Source organism: Dendrobium catenatum, unplaced genomic scaffold (genome assembly GCF_001605985.2).
Source record: "Dendrobium catenatum unplaced genomic scaffold, ASM160598v2 fragScaff_scaffold_740, whole genome shotgun sequence".
Lineage (NCBI taxonomy): Eukaryota > Viridiplantae > Streptophyta > Magnoliopsida > Asparagales > Orchidaceae > Dendrobium > Dendrobium catenatum.
In genome coordinates, this window is record NW_021319202.1 from 1376121 (window position 1) to 1396430 (window position 20310).

At 37.5% G+C, this 20310-nt stretch overlaps 2 protein-coding genes across 2 annotated transcripts; both read left to right on the forward strand.

Moving 5' to 3' along the window:
- The first annotated feature begins 6831 nt into the window (after positions 1-6831).
- On the forward strand, positions 6832-7809 carry LOC110098777 (sporozoite surface protein 2-like). Its single transcript, XM_020825697.2, has one exon. The coding sequence runs from the start codon at positions 6832-6834 to the stop codon at positions 7807-7809; it is 978 nt and encodes a 325-aa protein (XP_020681356.1).
- A 10479-nt stretch (positions 7810-18288) lies between these two features.
- On the forward strand, positions 18289-19205 carry LOC110098765. Its single transcript, XM_020825683.1, has one exon. The coding sequence runs from the start codon at positions 18347-18349 to the stop codon at positions 18938-18940; it is 594 nt and encodes a 197-aa protein (XP_020681342.1). The 5' UTR covers positions 18289-18346; the 3' UTR covers positions 18941-19205.
- Positions 19206-20310: the final 1105 nt, after the last annotated feature.

Sequence of the window (20310 nt, forward strand, 5' to 3'; positions counted from 1 at the left end):
TATTCCAAATATTCAAAATTCTCCCCTCTAATATTAAAAAAAAAATTAAGGTTGGGCATTTCCCACCCTAAGCCTGGTGGATCGCCATGGCGATAGCCTTCAGCTAGCACTGGGTGTCCCAAACAAAGAATGAGAGGCCTCATGTGGCCGGCGGATCCAGTCGTGGTTGAGGAGAGAGTTCTTCTTCCTTCCTTCAATCTTCTCTTATTTCTCTTCTTGCGGGACCCCTTTCAGAGAAAAGTGAGGAGTTTATTTATATAATTATGGATGCTGGCTGTTAATAGGGAGATCTAATGTAAGGGGAAGTGGTCGGATGGACGCGGATCCTTGATCAGGGACCGTTTGATGAACATTTGAATGTCTTAGTAATGTTGGAATTTAACGATCTTGGTTCGTTGGATTTGTCTGTCGAGCTCGCTCGATTGACTATAACCACTTAATTTTTGGAAACTCTTGTAATCCAAATGTGGTTTTGAACCTTCCAACTGCCTTTGGGTCCTTGATTTGTCTTAGGCTGGTGAGTCTGGCAACCAGTTTGAGGCTGGGGCAGCGCGGGCGAGCACGATGAGCGGGTCATTTCTTAAGTCAGCCAGTGACACGAACAATGATCCCGATTTTTCAAACGAGTAGAATTATGACCCGAAACCCACCCGCTTGTCAAACGGATTACCTGAAAACTAAAGTTTTCAGATTGAGTTTTCCGACGTATTATAATTGAACACCCTGCCTGCAAGTTCATAGTTGACTCAAGTTAACAATGCTTTAGATAATAATTCTCAAACATGATTCATAATTTTTAATAGTAGTAAATTATCAGTGTGAGGATGATGTCCTTTAAAAGATTACTATAGAGTCTAATTATGATAATGAGATATTAACTGAGACTTAATGCTAGCACTTAGACAAATTGTAGTGCGAAATTTATAGCAAACAACCTAATTAAACTTAGAATATCACTACGAAATCACGTGAGGCCCTCTAAACTTTTAAACCAAGTAACAAAACTTAATTTATATCCCACATTTTATTTTTTTTTTTGAAACCAGCCAGTTCTTTCAAACCCGGACCGGTTCACCGGTTGAACCGCCGGTTCAGTCCGGTTCAGGCCGGTTCTCTGCTAAGCCGGTTTTTGAACTGGATCGGATCGGACAACTGGCCGGTTCACGGTTGAACCAGTTGAACCGGCCGGTCCGGTCCGATTTTTAAAACCTTGGTTGGGAGAGCCCATTGGCGGGAATCCAACATAAATCTAAGTGTTGAAGGTAAGGGTCATAGTTGGGATGATGGTTTGAGAATCATAATCAACAGGCAATGGAGATCAAAAGGATCGTAGTCATGAAATGATGGGCTGAGGATCATTTAGGGTAATGGTGCTTAAAAGATCGTAGCTGTCGGGTACTGAGAGTCAAAGGATTATAGTCAGTGGATAATAGAGGTTAAAAGGACCATAGTTGGGAGACAATGGTCGAATGACCATAATCGGACGACGATAATCAAAGAACAATATTCAAGTTACGATTGTTTGAGGACCATATTCAGGCGACATAGGTCAAAAAGACTGTAGTCAAGTGATAGTGATCATAGAATCATAGTCGGGATGATGAAGGTTGGAGGATTATAGTAAACTGGCACCAATAGAGGTTTAAAGGATCATAGTCATATAATGATGTGTGATGCTCCGGGATCTAATGAAATAATTAAATTCCTAGACAACTTTTCTCAATCATAATGCCGAGTAAACCATAGCCAACTAAATAATCAAAAAATAATAATAATAGTATAAAATATTATTCAAATATCATTTCTCAAGATTTATATATAATAATCTAGTTCATACAAAATCCATGCATAATAAAATAAATATTTAGATTACAAAATACCTCAAAATTCTAATTTTGAGAATCTTGACCTTATCAACTCTACTATGTTGGATCTATCCCTTCTCTAGATATATCAGAGAAATCTCACAGAGTGAGCACAATAAGCTTAGTAGACTTTTTTTCACGTTTTTGCTACAAATATCAATACTCATTTTACTATTGATACGGCATCGCAAAATCATCTTGATCGGGCACGAATCTCGAGGCAAAAACTAGTTGGAAACTTCAAAAATTAATTTCGGGAGCATATGAACTCTGATTTCAGCGAGCTTAAAGTCAAACTGAGCATCTCGGAAATACAAATCCAATGACACCAAATTCGACACAATCCGAGCCCAAATGAGTCTGAATCAAGGACCCAAAGCACTGTTGAAAGGTTTAAACCGCAATTTGAGTTACCAAACGGTCTCCGATTTTGACGAGCTTATACTTGAATCAAACGGCTCGACGAGACAAATCCAACAAGCCCAAGATTACTGAATTCTGACATTATTAAGTCCTTCAAATGCCCAACAAACGGCGCATAATCAAAGGATTCGATATCGGCCGTCCATTCAAAACACTCTCAATTCGGCCTTGATCTCACGCCTATTTACGGGCTATGCCACTCCAGAAAAACTATAAATAGAGCCCTCATTCTACACCAAAGGGAAAAAAGAGAGAAGAAGAATAGAAGGAGAAGAAGGAAAAAGCTCCTCCTCGACCACCGTCGGAGCTCTTCCTGCCGCCTGAAGACGCCGGAACTCTGCTGAATTTTCGGGAAACGCCGAGAATTTGCAGAACTTCGTAACTTTTGTAAGAAGTTGATTGTAAACTGATCGTCTTGATTTGTAAGACGGATCAACCTTTGTACTTCATACAAACACTAGTGGAACTTTATAACTGGGCGAGGCCCCGTGGTTTTTTCCCTTTTTGGGTTTTCCACGTAAAAATTCTGGTGTTCATTTCTCTTTTCTGTTTGTGTGCAGAATACTCGTGCAACGCTAAGACGAATATTTTTTAACTCTACTGCCGCGTATATTCTAGCACGCAACAACTATAAATAGAAAAATTATTCAAATATTAAGTTAAAGCATCATAGTCAAAACTAAGTGTTAACAAAAAGTAACTTATATAAAATTTAACCCATTTTGTGTTTTAGAAAACATCAATTCATACATTATTACTTGACTTTGCACATAACATTTACATTTGCACCTTTCACATAATTACTTTCATAAGACTATCATAATATGCTTCTTATCGAAGTTATCACTTGCACTTTTATGGATAAACTTCACAGAGGTATCAAAATGTAAGAATATACTTGATATCAAAATATTTTTTATACTCAAATTTATTTGAATTATCAAAATAAGCAATACGTGGATATATTATGCATATGTCTAAGTGTCTGTTAAAAACTCCACTTTCACTTATGACTTTTTAAATCTGCAACACCCACATAAAGCAAGATGAGTCAAAGCAAAGCATAAAACCTCCTAAATCCATGCCAAACAGATGGGTCAGAATAGAACTTATAGAGCCCTTGTAGCATTTATAAAAAGTGCACTTGTATCATTTCAGATATCACAACTTCTCTAATATTATGTCATGAATCATGGATGTGAGTATTTAAACATATAATTATGATATTAAATATGAATATGATGACATATGTACTACTAAAACCAGGAAACATTACATGTGTAAAAACCTATATACTTGCCATTTATCTTTCTAATTATAACTTCAAAGGAACATTTAGAACAACATTTTGAGATTTTTAGAGAACTGTCATTAATATTATAAATATTTCATTCATTTGACATGTACAAAAACTAATACAGAAGAACTAACCTGTAAAATTTTAACTTTATACAATCAAGTGTTCAAAATAAATCATGTTATGATATATAAAAAGTTACACTAGGAAAACATCATAAAATTCAAGAAAATATATAGATTTTTTATATTTTGTGGCATACGTATTGGAATTGAAAGCATAGATGGGCGTTTAGAAGTCCTTGTGCTCGACAAAATCCTTAACTAGCCTAATGGATGTATTTAGCTCTGTAATCTCTAAATCTCTACCCTCTTTTTTTATCTTTTTTCTCTCTTTCTCTTCTTCCTTCTCCAACAAGGTAAGGGGGCTTGGGGGGGGGTTATGCAACAATGGATATTGCACAATAGTCATAGGAACAATAGCTTGGTGCCAGTGATTGGAGAATTGTAGTTGGGTGACAGTTGTCAGAGGATCTTAGTCAGACAACGATGGTTCAAGGACCGTCATCAATGGGTGATGATAGTCATAGGATCATAGTCAATGAGCGAAGAAGGTCAAAGAGATCATGGTAGGGCGAACCCTTGAGACACGCTTTACCACAAAATAAATGCATTCAAAAATATACAAAACATACAAAATAGAAAATGTGAAAATTCAATCTTACATGACTAATCATATCAGCTTAGAATATTGTTGTAAGAAATATTACATTCCCATCATGAATGTACATGCAAATCTAACTCGTGAAATTACTATATGATTGTTGCGTCATGGAGTATTCGCGATGGTGGAGAAACATATAGTTTAATGTCTTAACGTTGTATGAAGATCCAGCACACAATCAGATAAGAGAGAGAGAGTGTTGCATTCATAAGAGACACCATAATTTTTACGTGGAAACCCCTGAAAAGGGGAAAAAAACCATGGGGTCTGACCCAGTTTAAATGAATCCACTAGTATTTGTAGTCGATTACAAATGAGGCCCTTCCTTGGGAGAAGGCCTTGGCTTGATGGTATAAATATAGATCATATATAGCACATTATATGGTGGGAGTTACAATATAGACATGTCTGTTTAGTTCGCACGACCATAGTTGATAGGATAGAGGTCGGCAAGCCGTTGTCTGGTGATGGAGGTCGAAAGGACCGTAGCATGCATGAGATCGAGGTCAGAAAGGCCGTTGTCTGGCGATGTTGGTCGAAAGGTCCATAGTACGTGACGGAGGTCGGAAGGACCATAGTCAGAAGGAGACAGGGGTCTGAAAAACCATAGTTGATCGGAGATTGGGGATAGAAAGACCGTTGTAGTAGGGCATACTCTGGCAGAATTCTAGGCATCAGGTGGTGGCCCGACAAAAGTCAGGGCCTCAAGTGGTGGTATGGTAGAAGTTTGTGCCTCATGTGGTGGCCTGGTGAAGCACAGGGCCTCAAGCGTGGTCCGGCGGAAGTCCGGGCATCAGGTGGAGGTCCGACAGAAGTCTGGGTCTCAAGTGATGATCAGGTGGAGGTGAGGGCCTCAAGTGGTGGTCCAGCAGAACAATAACGTCAAACGGTCGTCCTGCGAAAGTTCGTGTCTCAGGTGATGGTCCGGCAGAATTCCAGGTCTCAAGTGGTGGTCTGACGGAAGTGAGGGCCTCAAGTGGTGGTCTAGTGGAGGTGAGGGCCTCAAGTGGTGGTCCGGCAAAACAACGACGTCAGGTGGTGGTCCGACAAAGGCGAGAACCTCAAGCAGTGGTCCAGCAAGGATGAGGGCCTCATGTGGTGGTCCGATGAGGATGAGGGCCTAATGTGGTGGTTCGGCGAGGATAAGAGTCTCAGGTGGTGGTCCGACGAGACTCCGGCTGTGGTTGAGGAGGAGTTTCTTCATTCTCTTCCTTCTCTTCTCTTATTCTCTTCTTGCTTGGGATCCCCTTTCAAGAGAAATGAGGAGTTTATTTATATATTTATGGAGTGGCATGGCCTGTAAATAGGTGAGAGATCAAGTGTAAAGGGGAAGTGGTCGGATGGACGGCCGATCAGGGACCGGTTGATGAACATTTGAATGTCTTAGTAATGTTGGAATTTAACGATCTTGGGTTCGTTGGATTTGTCTTGTCGAGTCGCTCGATTTGACTATAACCAATTAATTTTTGGAAATCGTTTGGTAATCTAATTTGTGGTTTGAACCTTCCAACTGCGCTTTGGGTCCTTGATTTGGACTCATTTGGGCTCGGATTGAGTCGAATTAGGTGTCGTTGGGTTCGTATTTCCGAGACGTTCAGTTTAACTGTAAGTTTGCTGAAATCAAAGTTCAGATGGTCCCAATTTTAATTTTGAAAGTTTCCAACTTGATTTTGCATTGAGATTCGTGCCCGATCAAGATAATTTTCCTATGACGTATCAATGATCATACCAAGATATTGAGAATAGAGATATTTACAATATATCAAAAGCTACATCGTGAAAGTTTGCTAGATCAAAAGATAATATATTTTTATCATATTTATGAGATAGAAAATTAAAGAAATTAAAATAATTAAGCACATACATATGATATATGCTACCAAACACAATTAAAACAATTTTCATAACTAGGCGAGCCTTCTCTCTCTTCTCTATCCTCCTCCTCCTCTCTCTCCCTCCCTCCTTTCCTTTTCTTCCCTAACCAAGGCTTGCAAATATAAAATTATATTAGTCATATATGTCATATATAAAAAGTTATAAATTTAAAGTGCAGTTTTTTTTTTAGTCAGTTATACAACGCTTTGCTCTGCTAGGGTTTCGTTTTTGCTCTCTCCTGGCCGCCACCACCTCCCTCCTGGGGAGGACCTCCGAAGGGATGTCCTCCTCCTTTTTTCCGCCGCCTAACGCCTCTCTCAACAACCCCTCCTCTTCCTACACCTCTCTTCTTCCCCGTGATTGGAAGAGTTTGATAGCTTCCCAACCACTTGTTTCTAATGAATTTACTTCATCGATCTCTCACTACCCGACGGTAACGCTACAGCCCACTTCACCTCCGCTCAGTTCTCTGCGGGATCCCCTGAATGGGCTCTTTCCCTTGTCGGCTATTCGATTGGCCGTCGTCCGTATTATGAGGCTCTTCTTGCTACGATCAAAAAATCTTGGTCTTTGAAAGGCTCCCTCACTCTTCTTACCCTGGATGAGGGATTCTTTCTCCTAAAGTTCAACAACAGAGAAGATTATGACATGGCATGGTCCGGCGGACCCTGGTTTTTCTTCGGAAAACCTTTCATTTTACAGAAATGGACCCCAGACTTCGTCCCTGTTCGCGAAGAGTTCCCATCCATCCCGTTATGGATCAAGATCAAAAACTTCCCTCTGTCTTGCTGGACGCCTGAGGGAATCTCAAAGATTGCAAGTTGTGTGGGTATTCGGCTGGCTGTTGACGCTCTGACTGCGGCAAAAACAAGGCTGACTTTCGCTAGAGTTTGTGTTCAGGTATGTAGTTCTTCTCCTCTCCCGGATGAGATCTACTATACGGTTGATGATAAAAAATTCCCTCTTACTGTGCTATACGACTGGAAGCCAACTCACTGCACCTTCTGCAATTCCATCATGCATGCTCCTAATGCTTGCCCAAAAAACCCGAATCCGCAGCAAAATGACTCCATTCCTAACCGTGGAAGGAGTACCAGTCGCAAACCTAGGAATTTCCCTCCTAAGTTGAACATCCCGAAAGCTCCACCTCAGAACACCATGCACCCCCAACCAACACCTACACCTCCTCAGCCTTCTCCCCCTTTGAACCAACCTTCTATGGCTCCGACCACTAATCTTATTCCAAATCTCAACTCACCTTCTGAGGACTTCACCTCGAATCTCCCATCCCCGACCCCCACACAAAATTCCCCCACTAAACCTCTACCAGATTCATCCCCGAATATTCCTGTCACCAATAAATTTGATGCCCTCTCATACCAAGACACTATTGCTGATTCAGCAGTCTCTAGCTCGAACATGTCTGAGAAGCAGGACCAGATGCCAACCTCATCCACTTACACTGAAAATTCGGGAAAGCCACCCGATCCTCATAATTTGGGTTCTAACTCTAAAACCAAAGATAAACAGCAACCTTATGTGCAGTCTCAACCAGCCAGCAATTCCAAGAACACACGAGCAAAATCGGCCAAAAAGGCCAACTCCTCTTCTTCAAAGTCCCAATGACCAGGCCTCCACCTCTTCTGGCGTCCTGGAACACTCGCGGGTTTAATAGACCGGACAAAGCTGTTTGCTGTAAAAACATGGTTTCAAAATTTGATCTGGATCTTCTTTTTCTTCTGGAAACGAGAATTTCTAGCACCACCCTGCAAAGCCCTTGGTTTTATTCCTCTCATTCTGTTTTTCACTCTGAAGGCTCTTATGATAACTTTGCCTTTTCTACTCCGGGTAGAATCTGGATAAAATGGAATGCGCTTAAAGTAATGTTTAAGCCATCGTTTACTTCCAGTCAATTGATCCACGGGACTGTTTTTAAAGGGAATAATGAAGTTTATTGTGTTTCTGTGGTTTATGCATCAAATTCTTCTGATGAAAGGCAGAGACTTTGGAAAGATATCATGGACTTGGCTGTGGATATCTCTATGCCATGGATCATTTTGGGGGATTTTAACTGTTGTAGATCCCCCAATGAAAAAGCTGGTGGTTCGGCCCTTTCAAACTGCAAAACTTCTGACTTCAATAATTTGATTTTCAATATTGCTGTTCATGATTTATCTTCTGTAGGACATTACTTTACTTGGTACAATCAAAGGGCTAAAAATCCTATCCACATCAAGCTTGATAGGATGCTGGTTAATGATAAATGGCTTGACACTTACCAGAACTCCTATTACCTTGTGGATAGTCCTCAGATTTCGGACCACTCTCCCATTATTCTGCAATATGACCAATCCCTTCATCAAAGGCATAGGTTCCTTTTTAAAAACTACTGGTTATCTAAACCAGAGTTCTGGGATTCTCTCATTCAGGTTTTTTCCAAGAAATTCCATAGCAGCCCTACACATGCTTTCCTTCAAAAGTTGAAAACTCTCAAGACCAACATCAAAGCCATGAGCTGGGCATCTTCCAATCATATCCTGAAGGAAATTGATGATCTTAATAGAAGTCAATCTTTTTTGTTGAGTCAAATTCAAGACTCTCCTCATGATCTTCATCTCAACTCGGCCCTTATTTCGGTTAACCACCTTCTTGCCGAGAAAAAATCTGATTGGTCGGGTTGGATTATTCAAAGAGCAAAAGCTAAGTGGTTGTCTAATGGGGAGGATGATTTGAAGTTTCTCTACTCTCGGATCAACATTAGACACAACTCCAATTTGATTAAATGCATTACTACTAAGGATGGGGAGTTCTCTGATCCTACTGACATCAAGAATGCTATTGTCAATCATTTTATGAAGCTCTATAACACTGATCTGCCTTCTACCTCTACCTCCTGGAATGCCCCCACTCACCACAAAGTCCCGGCCAACCTCATTCCCCTTTTAACCGCCCCCATCTCTGTGGATGAAATTAAAAATGTGGTTTTTTCCTCCCCTAACAGCTCAGCCCCTGGGCCTGATGGCTACACCTTTGAGTTTTATAAGTCCACTTGGAACACTATTGGCACTCAACTTTGTGAGGCTGTTTTGGCTTTTTTCTCTTCTGGGACTATGCCCAAGCATGCTAAAGCTACTGCCATTGCTCTTATCCCCAAAAAGCCTCATGCTCAAGACATTGCCGACTATAGACCCATCTCTCTTTGCAATACTTTCTACAAAATCATTGCCAAGATTTTAGCCAATAGATTGAGAGAGGTCATGCCTTTCATTATCCATCCTAGTCAGGCTGGTTTTATTAAAGATAGAGTTATCTCTGATAACATCTTGCTTGCTGCTGAGTTGCTCAAAGATTTTAATACCTCCCAGAGAGATCATTACTTCTGTGCTAAATTTGACATCCACAAAGCTTTCGATACGGTCTCTAGGAGCTTTTTACTTAATCGAATGATTGAGAAAGGTTTCCCTGATATTTTTGTCTCTTGGATCAGAGCTTGCATTTCTGAAGTTCAATTTTCTATTTTGATCAATGGGGCCCTTGAGGGTTATTTCCAATCCAATTCTGGCCTCAGGCAAGGCTGTCCCCTCTCTCCTTACCTATTCTGTATCGTCATGGACAGTCTTTCTTCTTGTTTTGAAGAGGCCAGCTTGAACAATTTATTTCAGGGTATGAGAGCTGGGGATATTATTATCAATCATCTTATTTATGCAGATGATCTGTTGGTTTTTGCTAAAGCCAATTTAGACAATGCCAATGCTCTTATCAATATTCTCAACAATTTTGCTAACATTTCTGGGCTGCAGATTAATAGCAACAAGAGCAGTATTCTTTTCTCTAAAAATACTGATGTTGAGGAGGCTTTATGTAACATACTGAATATCCCTATTGCCAATGCCCCTATTAAATACCTGGGTATTCCTATCTTTATGAAGAGATTGAAAATTGGTGACTATCAACCTCTTTTAGATAAAATTTCTGGCTGTTTGGAGGGCTGGAAGGCAAGATCTCTCTCCATTGCTGGTAGGTTGCAATACCTAAAATACACAATCACTAATGTTCTAGCTTACTGGGTTCGTGGGACGGTTATCCCCAAGACTTGTGAAAAGATCATTAAAAGCTTATGCTCTAGGTTTCTTTTCTATGGGGACATTAACAAAAAAGGTTTACACATGGTCTCGTGGAACAACACCTGCAAACCTTACAGTTATGGTGGCCTTGGTTTACACTCTATAAGTTCCATTTTCTTTGGCTTTGGCTGTAAAGTTATATGGAGGTTTTACAATTCCAAAAGCCTTTTAAATAGCTGGTGGAAAGCAAAATATGAATCTTTTTGGAATTTTGGCTGCTCTAAATGCTCTATTTACTGGAAAGCTCTTTGTGACGTTGCCATACGCTTACAACACTCTCTTAACTTTAAAATTATCCATTCTAGTAGGCTTTCCTTCTATTGGGACCCCTGGTGTTTTGGGCTATCTGTTGCTGAAAGGATTAAACAGGGTAACTTTGCTTTCCCTATCCCTACTACCAATGTGGGCGTTAGCAGTTTTATTATTTCTAATTGCTGGAACTTACCTTCTAACCTACCAGCTCCTTTAACTGCTCTTATAAATTCTGTCCCTATCCACAACTCTGACGTTGATTGTTGCTGGACAAATACTGGAAAGCCTATCTTCCGCAATTTTGTTCAAATGTTCTATGAGGACTGTGAGGTGGTTCCTTGGCATAAATATGTTTGGCACAAACACTTTTCTTTACGGTATTCCATTTTTTCCTGGTTTGCATTTATGAATGGGCTTAAAACTGCGGATGCTTTAGCTATGAGGGGTATTCCTGCTACTCCTATTTGTGTCTTCTGTAAGGCGGAAAATGAAACAAAAAACCATCTGTTCTTTGAATGTGACTTCACATTCAACATTCTGAAGCATTGTTTGCCCAGAATGAATTATATGCTGCTCCGTCCCAACCTCTGGCAAGTTTATTTTGATATGGAAGCTTCGGAATCAGACTTAAATAGGAAAAGTTTTGGGTTCCTATTAATTTCTGCTATTGTCTACTATACCTGGAGAGCCCGCAACGATAGAATTTTTGGGAATAACATTGAATGCCTCACTACCATCACGTCCAAAATTAAAAAGGCTGTTTATCTTAAGACCTTCAAGAAAAAATGCTTTCAATCAAGTCAGTTATGGTTCACTTGATCTCTGCCTTTTTGCTGTGGAAGGTTTGCTGGCGTCCATGGATGGTCTCTTGTGGCAACCATGGGCTGGTGGAGTTTTTGAAGGACAATGATGATCGCAATCTATGCCCTCTCCCCTTGGACGGTCTCGGTTTCCTCCTTTTCGGCAACCAGGGGAGTATTTTTTGTTAGCCTCGTTGATCTTAATGCTGATTGCTTACTGAGTCCTTTTAATTTCGCTTTTTTCATTTTGCCTTACTGTTATTAGTTTCTTTTGTTCAGCAGCTGTTGCTGTTAGTTTTTGGTTGTTGCAACATTTTTTTGTTTGCAACTGTTTTTTTCTTTGTAATTCTGTTTTTTCCTTTACATCAATGATATGGGCCTAGGCCCCAAAATTTCCCAAAAAAAAAAAAGTGCAGTTTTGGGAAAATTAAATCAGTAGATAAGAAATCATTGAAAAGAAAAGTAGCTTTTAGGTTACTATGATTAATAAGACTTTTCCTAACTAAAGCAACATGCAAAAATGACCAAAACTCAGTTTTCTCTCTCTTCTCTCTCCCTTTCCCTTCTTCTTCCATAGCAAACAACGTGAATGGGGAGGAGGACATAGTGCAGTTCTTTAGGTTTATGGCTTAATATATATTGTTTGTGACCTAGCGTCCCGGCACTCAAACATCGCAGTGCCATAGTGTTGTATGTTTGTTCATGGCGTTGCCGTGTTGAATTATTTTTAAATTTTCCCAAGACTAGGGTACCGGTGTACCGAAATGCGTCACATTCATATTCTTCATTTTAAAATAGTTTTCATAATTGTCAGGTTGTTACACATAGAGGTCAATTCCGTTGCGTTCTCCATTAGAGTACCACAACACTCCTAACTATATTTCCATGCATGTAAGATTTTCTAATTATTTTGATATTAGATTATTAAGAATTCATTAATAAATAAAAACTTTGGATTATTACATGACATCTTTGGTTCCAATTATAAGAATGACACACCTCAGGGGTCCATGACTATGAGCCCCTCAACTTAGTTGCCATGAGCTCGTTATTATTATCATGTTAAAGGACTCACCCTTTGCTCCCATGAGACGAAAAACACCCTCCAGGGACTCGCGTTTGCATCCAAAGGATTTGCCCACATAAACTCGTCTGACCCTGAGGACTCACTAGTGAAAACTCGCCTTGGAATTTAGAGCTATAATAAAGACATACGTCCACGCAAGTACATACCAGTTCATGTCACATGTCATGTACAATATGTAATGGATTATTATCAATGTTGTACTCTGTTTTTTATAGAACCTTCCCTATAGCCCTATAAATACTTTTTATACATTCAAAATCTTTGGGAACTTACTTTTGAGCAAATTTTTTAACGGGATTTGCATTCTCCTTTCTCTTTCCATACTACCGAATCGAAGTTTCCCTAGTTTCTTCAATTCATACTTAGAAAATTAGTTGTAAGTAAAGTCGGGTCCACGAGCAAATTCAAATCTAACACGCGCAATTAAAGTTAGACGACGACAATCAAATGATGGAAAATAAAATATGACAGCCGAATAACAGTAGTCAAATAATGACGATAATACAACAATAACAATCGGATAATAGTAGCCAAACTACGACGATGAATTCAATAGCAAATTTAAATATATCCAAATACACAAGACTTTAAATACAGATGAAGCTCCCCATCATTATACTAAATGGGTGTTAAGTGATTAAGTCCCTATACTAGATAACCTAACGTGATAAAATATCAAGAAAATGACTCACAAAAGCAGAAGATGATTAAACAGAAGTGATTAAGATAATCCATCTCGACAGCCAAGTTATACTAATCGAAGTTTGTACTAATTAATTGTGATATTATACTTTAATTACAGCATTTAAAGTACAAATAATGCCAAGCGATTTTATTATATATATTAAAGTTAATAATTAAAAAATTGTACTTAATTATAATTATATTTATATTATATGATACAGTAACTGTAGAGAGTTTTTTTAGATAATTTAGAGATTAATATTTTAATATTTGCAGTTGCATAAAATATCTTACAATGCATAAGCTATAAATATAAAAATTTGACATTTTAATTTCTAATACATTAGTCCAAATAAGATATCCAATAATACTAATCTATTTAATCCATCTTAGGCTTCGTTTGGATAACCTTTTTTACTGTCTTTTAAAACTACTTTTTAGTATAAAATTTTTGTGAATTAATTTTTTTTGTACAAAAAAGTCATATTAAAAAACAGCAAAAAAAGTTATCCCAAATAAAGCCTCAGGCTTCGTTTGGGACAGCTTTCTTACTGCTGCTTAAAATAGTTTTCTAATAAAAAAATTAAAATTTTCGTACTAAAAAACTGCTTTAAGAAGCGATAAAAAAGCCGTCACAAACAAAGCCTTAAACTTTGCATAGGACAACTTTATTATTGCTTTATGAAAGCAGTTTGAAAGTTGTCCCAAATGAATTCTTAATTTAGATATCCAATAATACTAATAAGATCTCTAACTATTGAATTTCAATTAAATTGAAAACTTACTATATTATGCGAGTTAATTTGCTTGAAGTCAAATATAAATTGAATTCAAGTTCAATAAAATATATCTATTATTTATTTTTAAAGCTCGTGAATTACAATACAATTTGTTAAATTTAATATTTTTTAGCAATAAAAAAAAATCTCCAATAAAATTATCTCTTAACAAATGTTGTGTGTATTTGTAGCACAATTCATTCGTTGTACTCCATTTACGAAAATTTTACTAACAACTATGATATTTAAAATCAATAAGTTATGCCCCAAATCAAAAGAATATTGACTCAATCCTAACCTACAAGTACGGGTGTCAAAATGAATTTTCAGATTGGGTTTGGATCCAACCCGAAACTCATGCGCTCTTGATGGATCCAATCCATATCCAACATGATTACATAAATGAGTCAGAAAATTTGAACCCGGACCAAACCCATGCTAAATCAGAGTCGACCAAACTATCCGAGAAGCAAACGTGGGTGAGCGCAGAGCAGACGAGGCTGGTGCGGTCTAGTGCAAGCCATGAGGTGTGGGGGCAAGCGCGGGTCGAGCACGATGCGGGTCATTTCTAAGTCAGCCAGTTGACACAGACATGATCCGATTTTTCAAACGGAGTAGGAATTATGACCCGAACCCAACCCGCTTGTTAAACGATTTACCTGAAACTAAAGTTTTCAGTTTGAGTTTTCCGATCGTATTATAAATTGACACCCTACCTGCAAGTTCATATGTTGACTCAAATAACAATGTCTTTTAATTTAGATAATAATTCATCTAAACATGTTCATAATTTTTTTATTAGTTAGTAAATTAGTCAGTGTTGAAGATGATGCCCTTAAAATCTATTTTTTGACTTATAGATCTAATGCTATGATAATGAGATATTTAACTGAGACTTAATCGCTAAGCACTTATGACAAATTGTAGTTGGAAATTCATAAGCAACCAAACCTAATTAAGCTTAGAATATTATCACTACTAATCACGTGATGCCCTTAAACAGCACCTTATTATCCTACCTTAAACCGAGACCCATAGCTTTGTTCTCTGCATGGATGTATGGAGATTGGATATACAATATCACTAAACGCCGTATCAGTGGTCTAATTTTGAGTCTTATTTCAGGTCCCTTTATCCTTTGCATTTATGAAGGCTAAGCGGACCGCCTAATGCTCAACAACCAACCAACTTTGACCGTAATTCGATAGATAGACCCGCAATATCGGCGTTCTCTTGCACCTCGTGACTGCCCTACTTAACATATTCCCGCTCAAAAAAGAAAAGATTTTATAACTGTTTGGGGACTGCTATAGCTGTCGATAAATCAGGTTGTAAATTGCTGTATAAAAAATTATTTTCTGAGGTTGCTGTACATAAATCACTATATTTTATTTGGAAAGTATAACTAACGAACTGTTGTGCTGCTATATGCCGACAAATTACATTGATACTCTTATATATTTAGTTGAAATTTTTTTTTGTAAATTAAAAAAAAATTTAAATGTACATAATAAAAGAAAAAAAATTAAATTACAATTTTATCCACTTTTATGAAATATTTTATTCGTTTTAAATATTTAAATATGTTTTTTTTACAATATAATATCATACTTTAAAATTATATTGAAAAAATTATAATATCTGATATTACTTTAATTTTTTTTTTTGTGATAATAATAATATGACTCGATAAATTTTTAAGATTTAATTAAAATAAAAATAAGTAAGTAATTTTCAAAACATGAAACAATTTTTTTTTCTCTATTACAATTTTAGTGTAAAAAAATACACAATTAAAATTGTTTGAAATAAATAATTGTTGGAGAGAAGAGGAAGATGCTGTTTGTGGAGAGGAGGATCAGACATGCCTATATGATTGGTCCAAACGATCGGCTAGGTGCTTGGGGCTCGTTCGATCGAGAGAAAGAGCATGCGGATGGGAATTGACAGATTAATTGAACATTGGAGTTGGGTCGAAGTACTAGGAGCAACTTAGAGGCATAGGCATCGTGAGGGGCGTCGAAGTCGCAAAAGTTGAATTGCCAGACACAAGGGCGGGCCGGAGAACGTGAGTCCTAGATGGATGAGCTTGAGGAAGTCGGCGTTAGTTTTTAAGGTTTGGTAATTGTAATCAGAAGCCGTGAGTAAAGGCATCGATGGGACGAAGATCACGAACATTTGCAAGTAGGCCAGTTTGCGTCATTTTTTCCCTTCAAAATTGCAAAAAGCTGTGGACCGCGGGAGATAGTGAAGGGCCGCGGAAAGTAACCATGTGCCCGAAATTTTTCTTAGCCCAATTCTGTCGCAATGCCCCCGAACGACTATTTAATAGCTTTTTATAAAGCAAAGCACTAGTGACGTCGTCCTTAACGGATCCTATGTTTCTATGATTAAGTTTTTGCCTGAAATTAATCCTAAATTTACTAAAAAAATTAATTTAGATTGAATTTAGTGATTATTTTTGCTGAAATTTGATTGGGTTTATAATTGTTTGATTAAAATTTATTAATTTTTAACCAAAACTTTCGTTAGATATATTTTCTAAAAAAAATTATGATGGAAAAATAATCAAAATTATCAGAAAAATTCATCAAAACAAACAACAACAACAACATCAAGCTTTTATCCCACTACGTGGGGTCGGCAACATGAATCATTTTTCTCCATTGTGTCATACTAAAAGTCAAATTCTCGTTTAAATCTAATAAAGAAAGATCATTCCTAAAAATTCATCAAAATATTGAAATAAAATAATTATCATAAAATAATACTGAAATCAAAATCAAACTTTAACGCATTGTGTAAAACCACATTAATTTGAAAACAAGCTCTTAAGAGTATCAGACCAAATTACCAAACCGTATCTCCCCACCAACCGCTCGACCGAATCCCAAAGCCAATAAAGTAAATTTGCATAAATCACCCAGTTTTTTTAAAGTTTTATAGTAATCAAATATTATTTTAAAATATTAGATATTTAAGTATCAAACACAATTACCATCACGCATATTACGCTTGGGATAGGGGAGGCGGCAGTTTTGTTCTACAATAATTATATTAAGGTTTCATTTGGGATGAATTTTTTACAATTTTTAAAATAATTTTTTCGTATAAAAATATAAATTTTTATATAAAAAATAACTTTAAAAAGCGGTACTAAAATTATTTCAAATGAAGCTTAAAACTAAGCGCATGTTAGAGGAACAATTATTACGTCCTCCGACCGGATGCAGAGAAACATCCGGTCACAGGCAAAATCCCGCTGTACCGAGGTGTACCGAGTTTTTTTCGAAAAACTCGGTACACCTCGGTACAACGGGATTTTGCCTGCGACCGAATGTTTCTCTCATTCGGTCGACCGGACCAAATAAAACTTCATGTTAGAGACACCTTTCTAACTGCTTCATATTTTCATAACACAATTATATTTTTATTTGATTGTTATTATTTTGTTATTTTTTCATAAATAAAAAAAATTATGATAGGACGTTATTTTTAATAAATAGATGTATTAATGTGTGGGAGCTAAAAGTACTTTTTGGTTATATATATATATTCACCATACACAAAGCATGTTAAAAATTTTATTTTTTTCACAATAATTTTTAAAATAAATGTTTTTCCCACAACAGTTTCACAATCAACTTTTTAAAAAGCCACAGCTCCCACAGACTTTAGGCTTCTATTGTGGCTACTTTTTATTACTTTTTAACTTTTTAGTAAAAATAATGTTTAAATTTGTACTAAAAAATTATTTTAAAAACAATAAAAAAGTTATCACAAATGAATGATAAATTTCTTATTGCCTTGTAGAGTTTTTGTAGGAAAAATATATTTTCAAAGATATTGTATAAAGCAGTGTCTTTAGTAGCAGCTGAATAAAAATTATGATTATGAACAAAAAAAATAAAATACTAAGATAACAACATCAAATTAAACCTTAATTATCTTTAATAATTTTATATTTAATTTTATGAATGTATTAGATATTTAAGATATACAATTACATTTACGAATTTTAATGATAAAAAAGAAAATAAATATTGTTGCGTCCTGGAATATTCGCGGCGGTAGAGAAATATATAGTTTAACGTCTTAGCGTTGTACGAAGATCCAGCACACAAGCAGATAAGTGAGAGGGTGTAGCGTTCATAAGAGACACCAAAGTTTTTACGTGGAAAACCCCTGAAAAAGGGGGAAAACCCACGGGGCCTGGCCCGGTTTGAATGAATCCACTAGTATTTGTAGTCGATTACAAATGAGGCCCTTCCTTAGGAGAAGGCCTTGGATTGATGTAGCAAACCTTCCCAGTGAAAAAGCTAAATATTCGATCTCTTAAAATAAGATATATAAACTGCTCGCAGAAGAAATCCCTCCAAAAAAATTTCCAACGAAAAAAAATGCGCAGCTGGCCTTAAAAGCCGATCGAAGGAAGCCATGAACATCAACGGAAAGCAATGGATCCGCAGCCGTCGCCGGCGATGCATCTTGATCTCCCTCGCCGTCTTCCTCTTCATCGTGTTGCTCTTCGTCATCCTCGGCGTCACCGTCTTCCGCGTTCGCGAAGCCACCACCACCGTCAACTCCGTCAAGCTCGGCGGCTTCAAAGCAGGTTTCAATCTCCCCAACCTCGGCGTCGACCTCAACGTCACTCTCGATCTCGACCTCACCGCTCACAACCCCAATCACGCGAGCTTCCGCTACGGCGAGAGCTCCGCCGAGCTATTCTACAAAGGTTCGCAGGTCGGCGAGGCGGCGATTCCGCCTGGGCAGATTAATGCCGGCGGATCGGAGCGGATGAATGTGTCGGTGACGATCTTCGCCGGGAGGTTGATTGGCGATTCTGCTTTGTATAGTGATGTGCTATCGGGATCGCTTGTTTTCCAAACAACCACGAGGATTCCCGGCAGGGTCTCGGTGCTGGGGATTTTCAAGCATCACATTGTGACCTACAGCAGCTGCGATGTTACTGTCAACGTCAGCAGCCGGACGGCGGACAATTCGAATTGCAGGTACAGGGCAAAGCTATGATTTCTGTGGCTCGTGTGTATTAATTGGGGCTTTGCTTTTTGGGGGAATTTTGCTTTTATGTACATGATAGTAGAGCTGTTTCTTGTGCTTGAAATTAATATGTGATACATCAATTAAAGCACCATGAAGCAGTTCTTCGATTATTATTGCTGGCATGGGGAATTTTAGCTATTGCTCTGACTGTGGGTATTAATTGGGGCTTTGCTTTGTGGGGAAATTTTACCTTTTTTGTACATGATAATGGAGCTATTTATTATGTCTAAAATCAATGTGTGATAGATTATGGCTTTGTTTGAGGAACTTTTATTTGGTCCGGTGTAAGGATGCAGAGGAACATCCGGTCATAGGTAATCCCGTCTATACCGAGGTGTACGAGTTTTTTTGGAAAAACTCGGTACGAGTTTTTTTGGAAAAACTCGGTACACCTCGGTATAGGCGGGATTTTGCCAACGACCGAATATTCCTCTGCATCCGGTAGGAGGACGTAATAATTGTTCTTGATAGAGACAGCTTCTTTGATGCTTTTTAAAATAATTCTTTTAGTACAAAATTTTTTGAAATTAAAAATTTTGTATTAAAAAATAGTTATAAAGTAGCAAAAAAGCTGTCCGAAACGAACTTTTATTTGGTCCGGTGCAAGGACCTAGAGGAAGGTTCGGTTTTGCCTAAAAAAGTGCAAATACTGAGTTTTTTGAAAAAATACCGAGTTTTTCAAAAAACTCGGTATTTGCACTATTTGACCTATTTTTGCCTAAAACCGAACCTTCCTCTACATCCAGTGAAAGGACCTAATAATTGCTCGTCCGAAACAATACCTAAAAAGAGCATGAATCACTTCTCTTATTATAGTCGCTGGCGCAAGGGATGAGTACTTTGATTTGTGGGGAAAAGTTCCTTTTATGTAAATGATAATATAGCTGCTTATTATATTTGGAACTAATATTTGATGGATTAAATGGAACTTGAAACAATTATATGATTATTGTTGATTTGAGATGACTGCAGTGTTTTATAAAAGTGATTACGAAGTTGCTATAGAGAAAGCTACTTCTTTATTATGGCTGTAAGAAATATCTTTCCATCATAGAAATGTTTAAAAAATAATGAAAAAATAGTAGTCAGATAAAATTGTGATTATTGTTTGAAAAACAAAGCAGCTAGAAAGCTATTCCAAGCATACCCTGAAAAAAATGAACAATTACTTTTTTAAAAGCTATAACACATTAACAACTATGGTCCTAAAAAGCAGCTTTTCATCATTAAAAATTCAAAAAAATTATGAAAAATATCAATAAAATAATAACCGAATTGAATTGTTATTGCGATATGAAAAATAAAATATAGAGAAAGTTATCTCAAGCAAATCTTTG

Bases quoted from the DNA above. Each gene is read 5' to 3' on its own strand.
- LOC110098777 (XM_020825697.2), top strand. From the start codon at position 6,832: ATGGCATGGTCCGGCGGACCCTGGTTTTTCTTCGGAAAACCTTTCATT.
- LOC110098765 (XM_020825683.1), top strand. From the start codon at position 18,347: ATGAACATCAACGGAAAGCAATGGATCCGCAGCCGTCGCCGGCGATGC.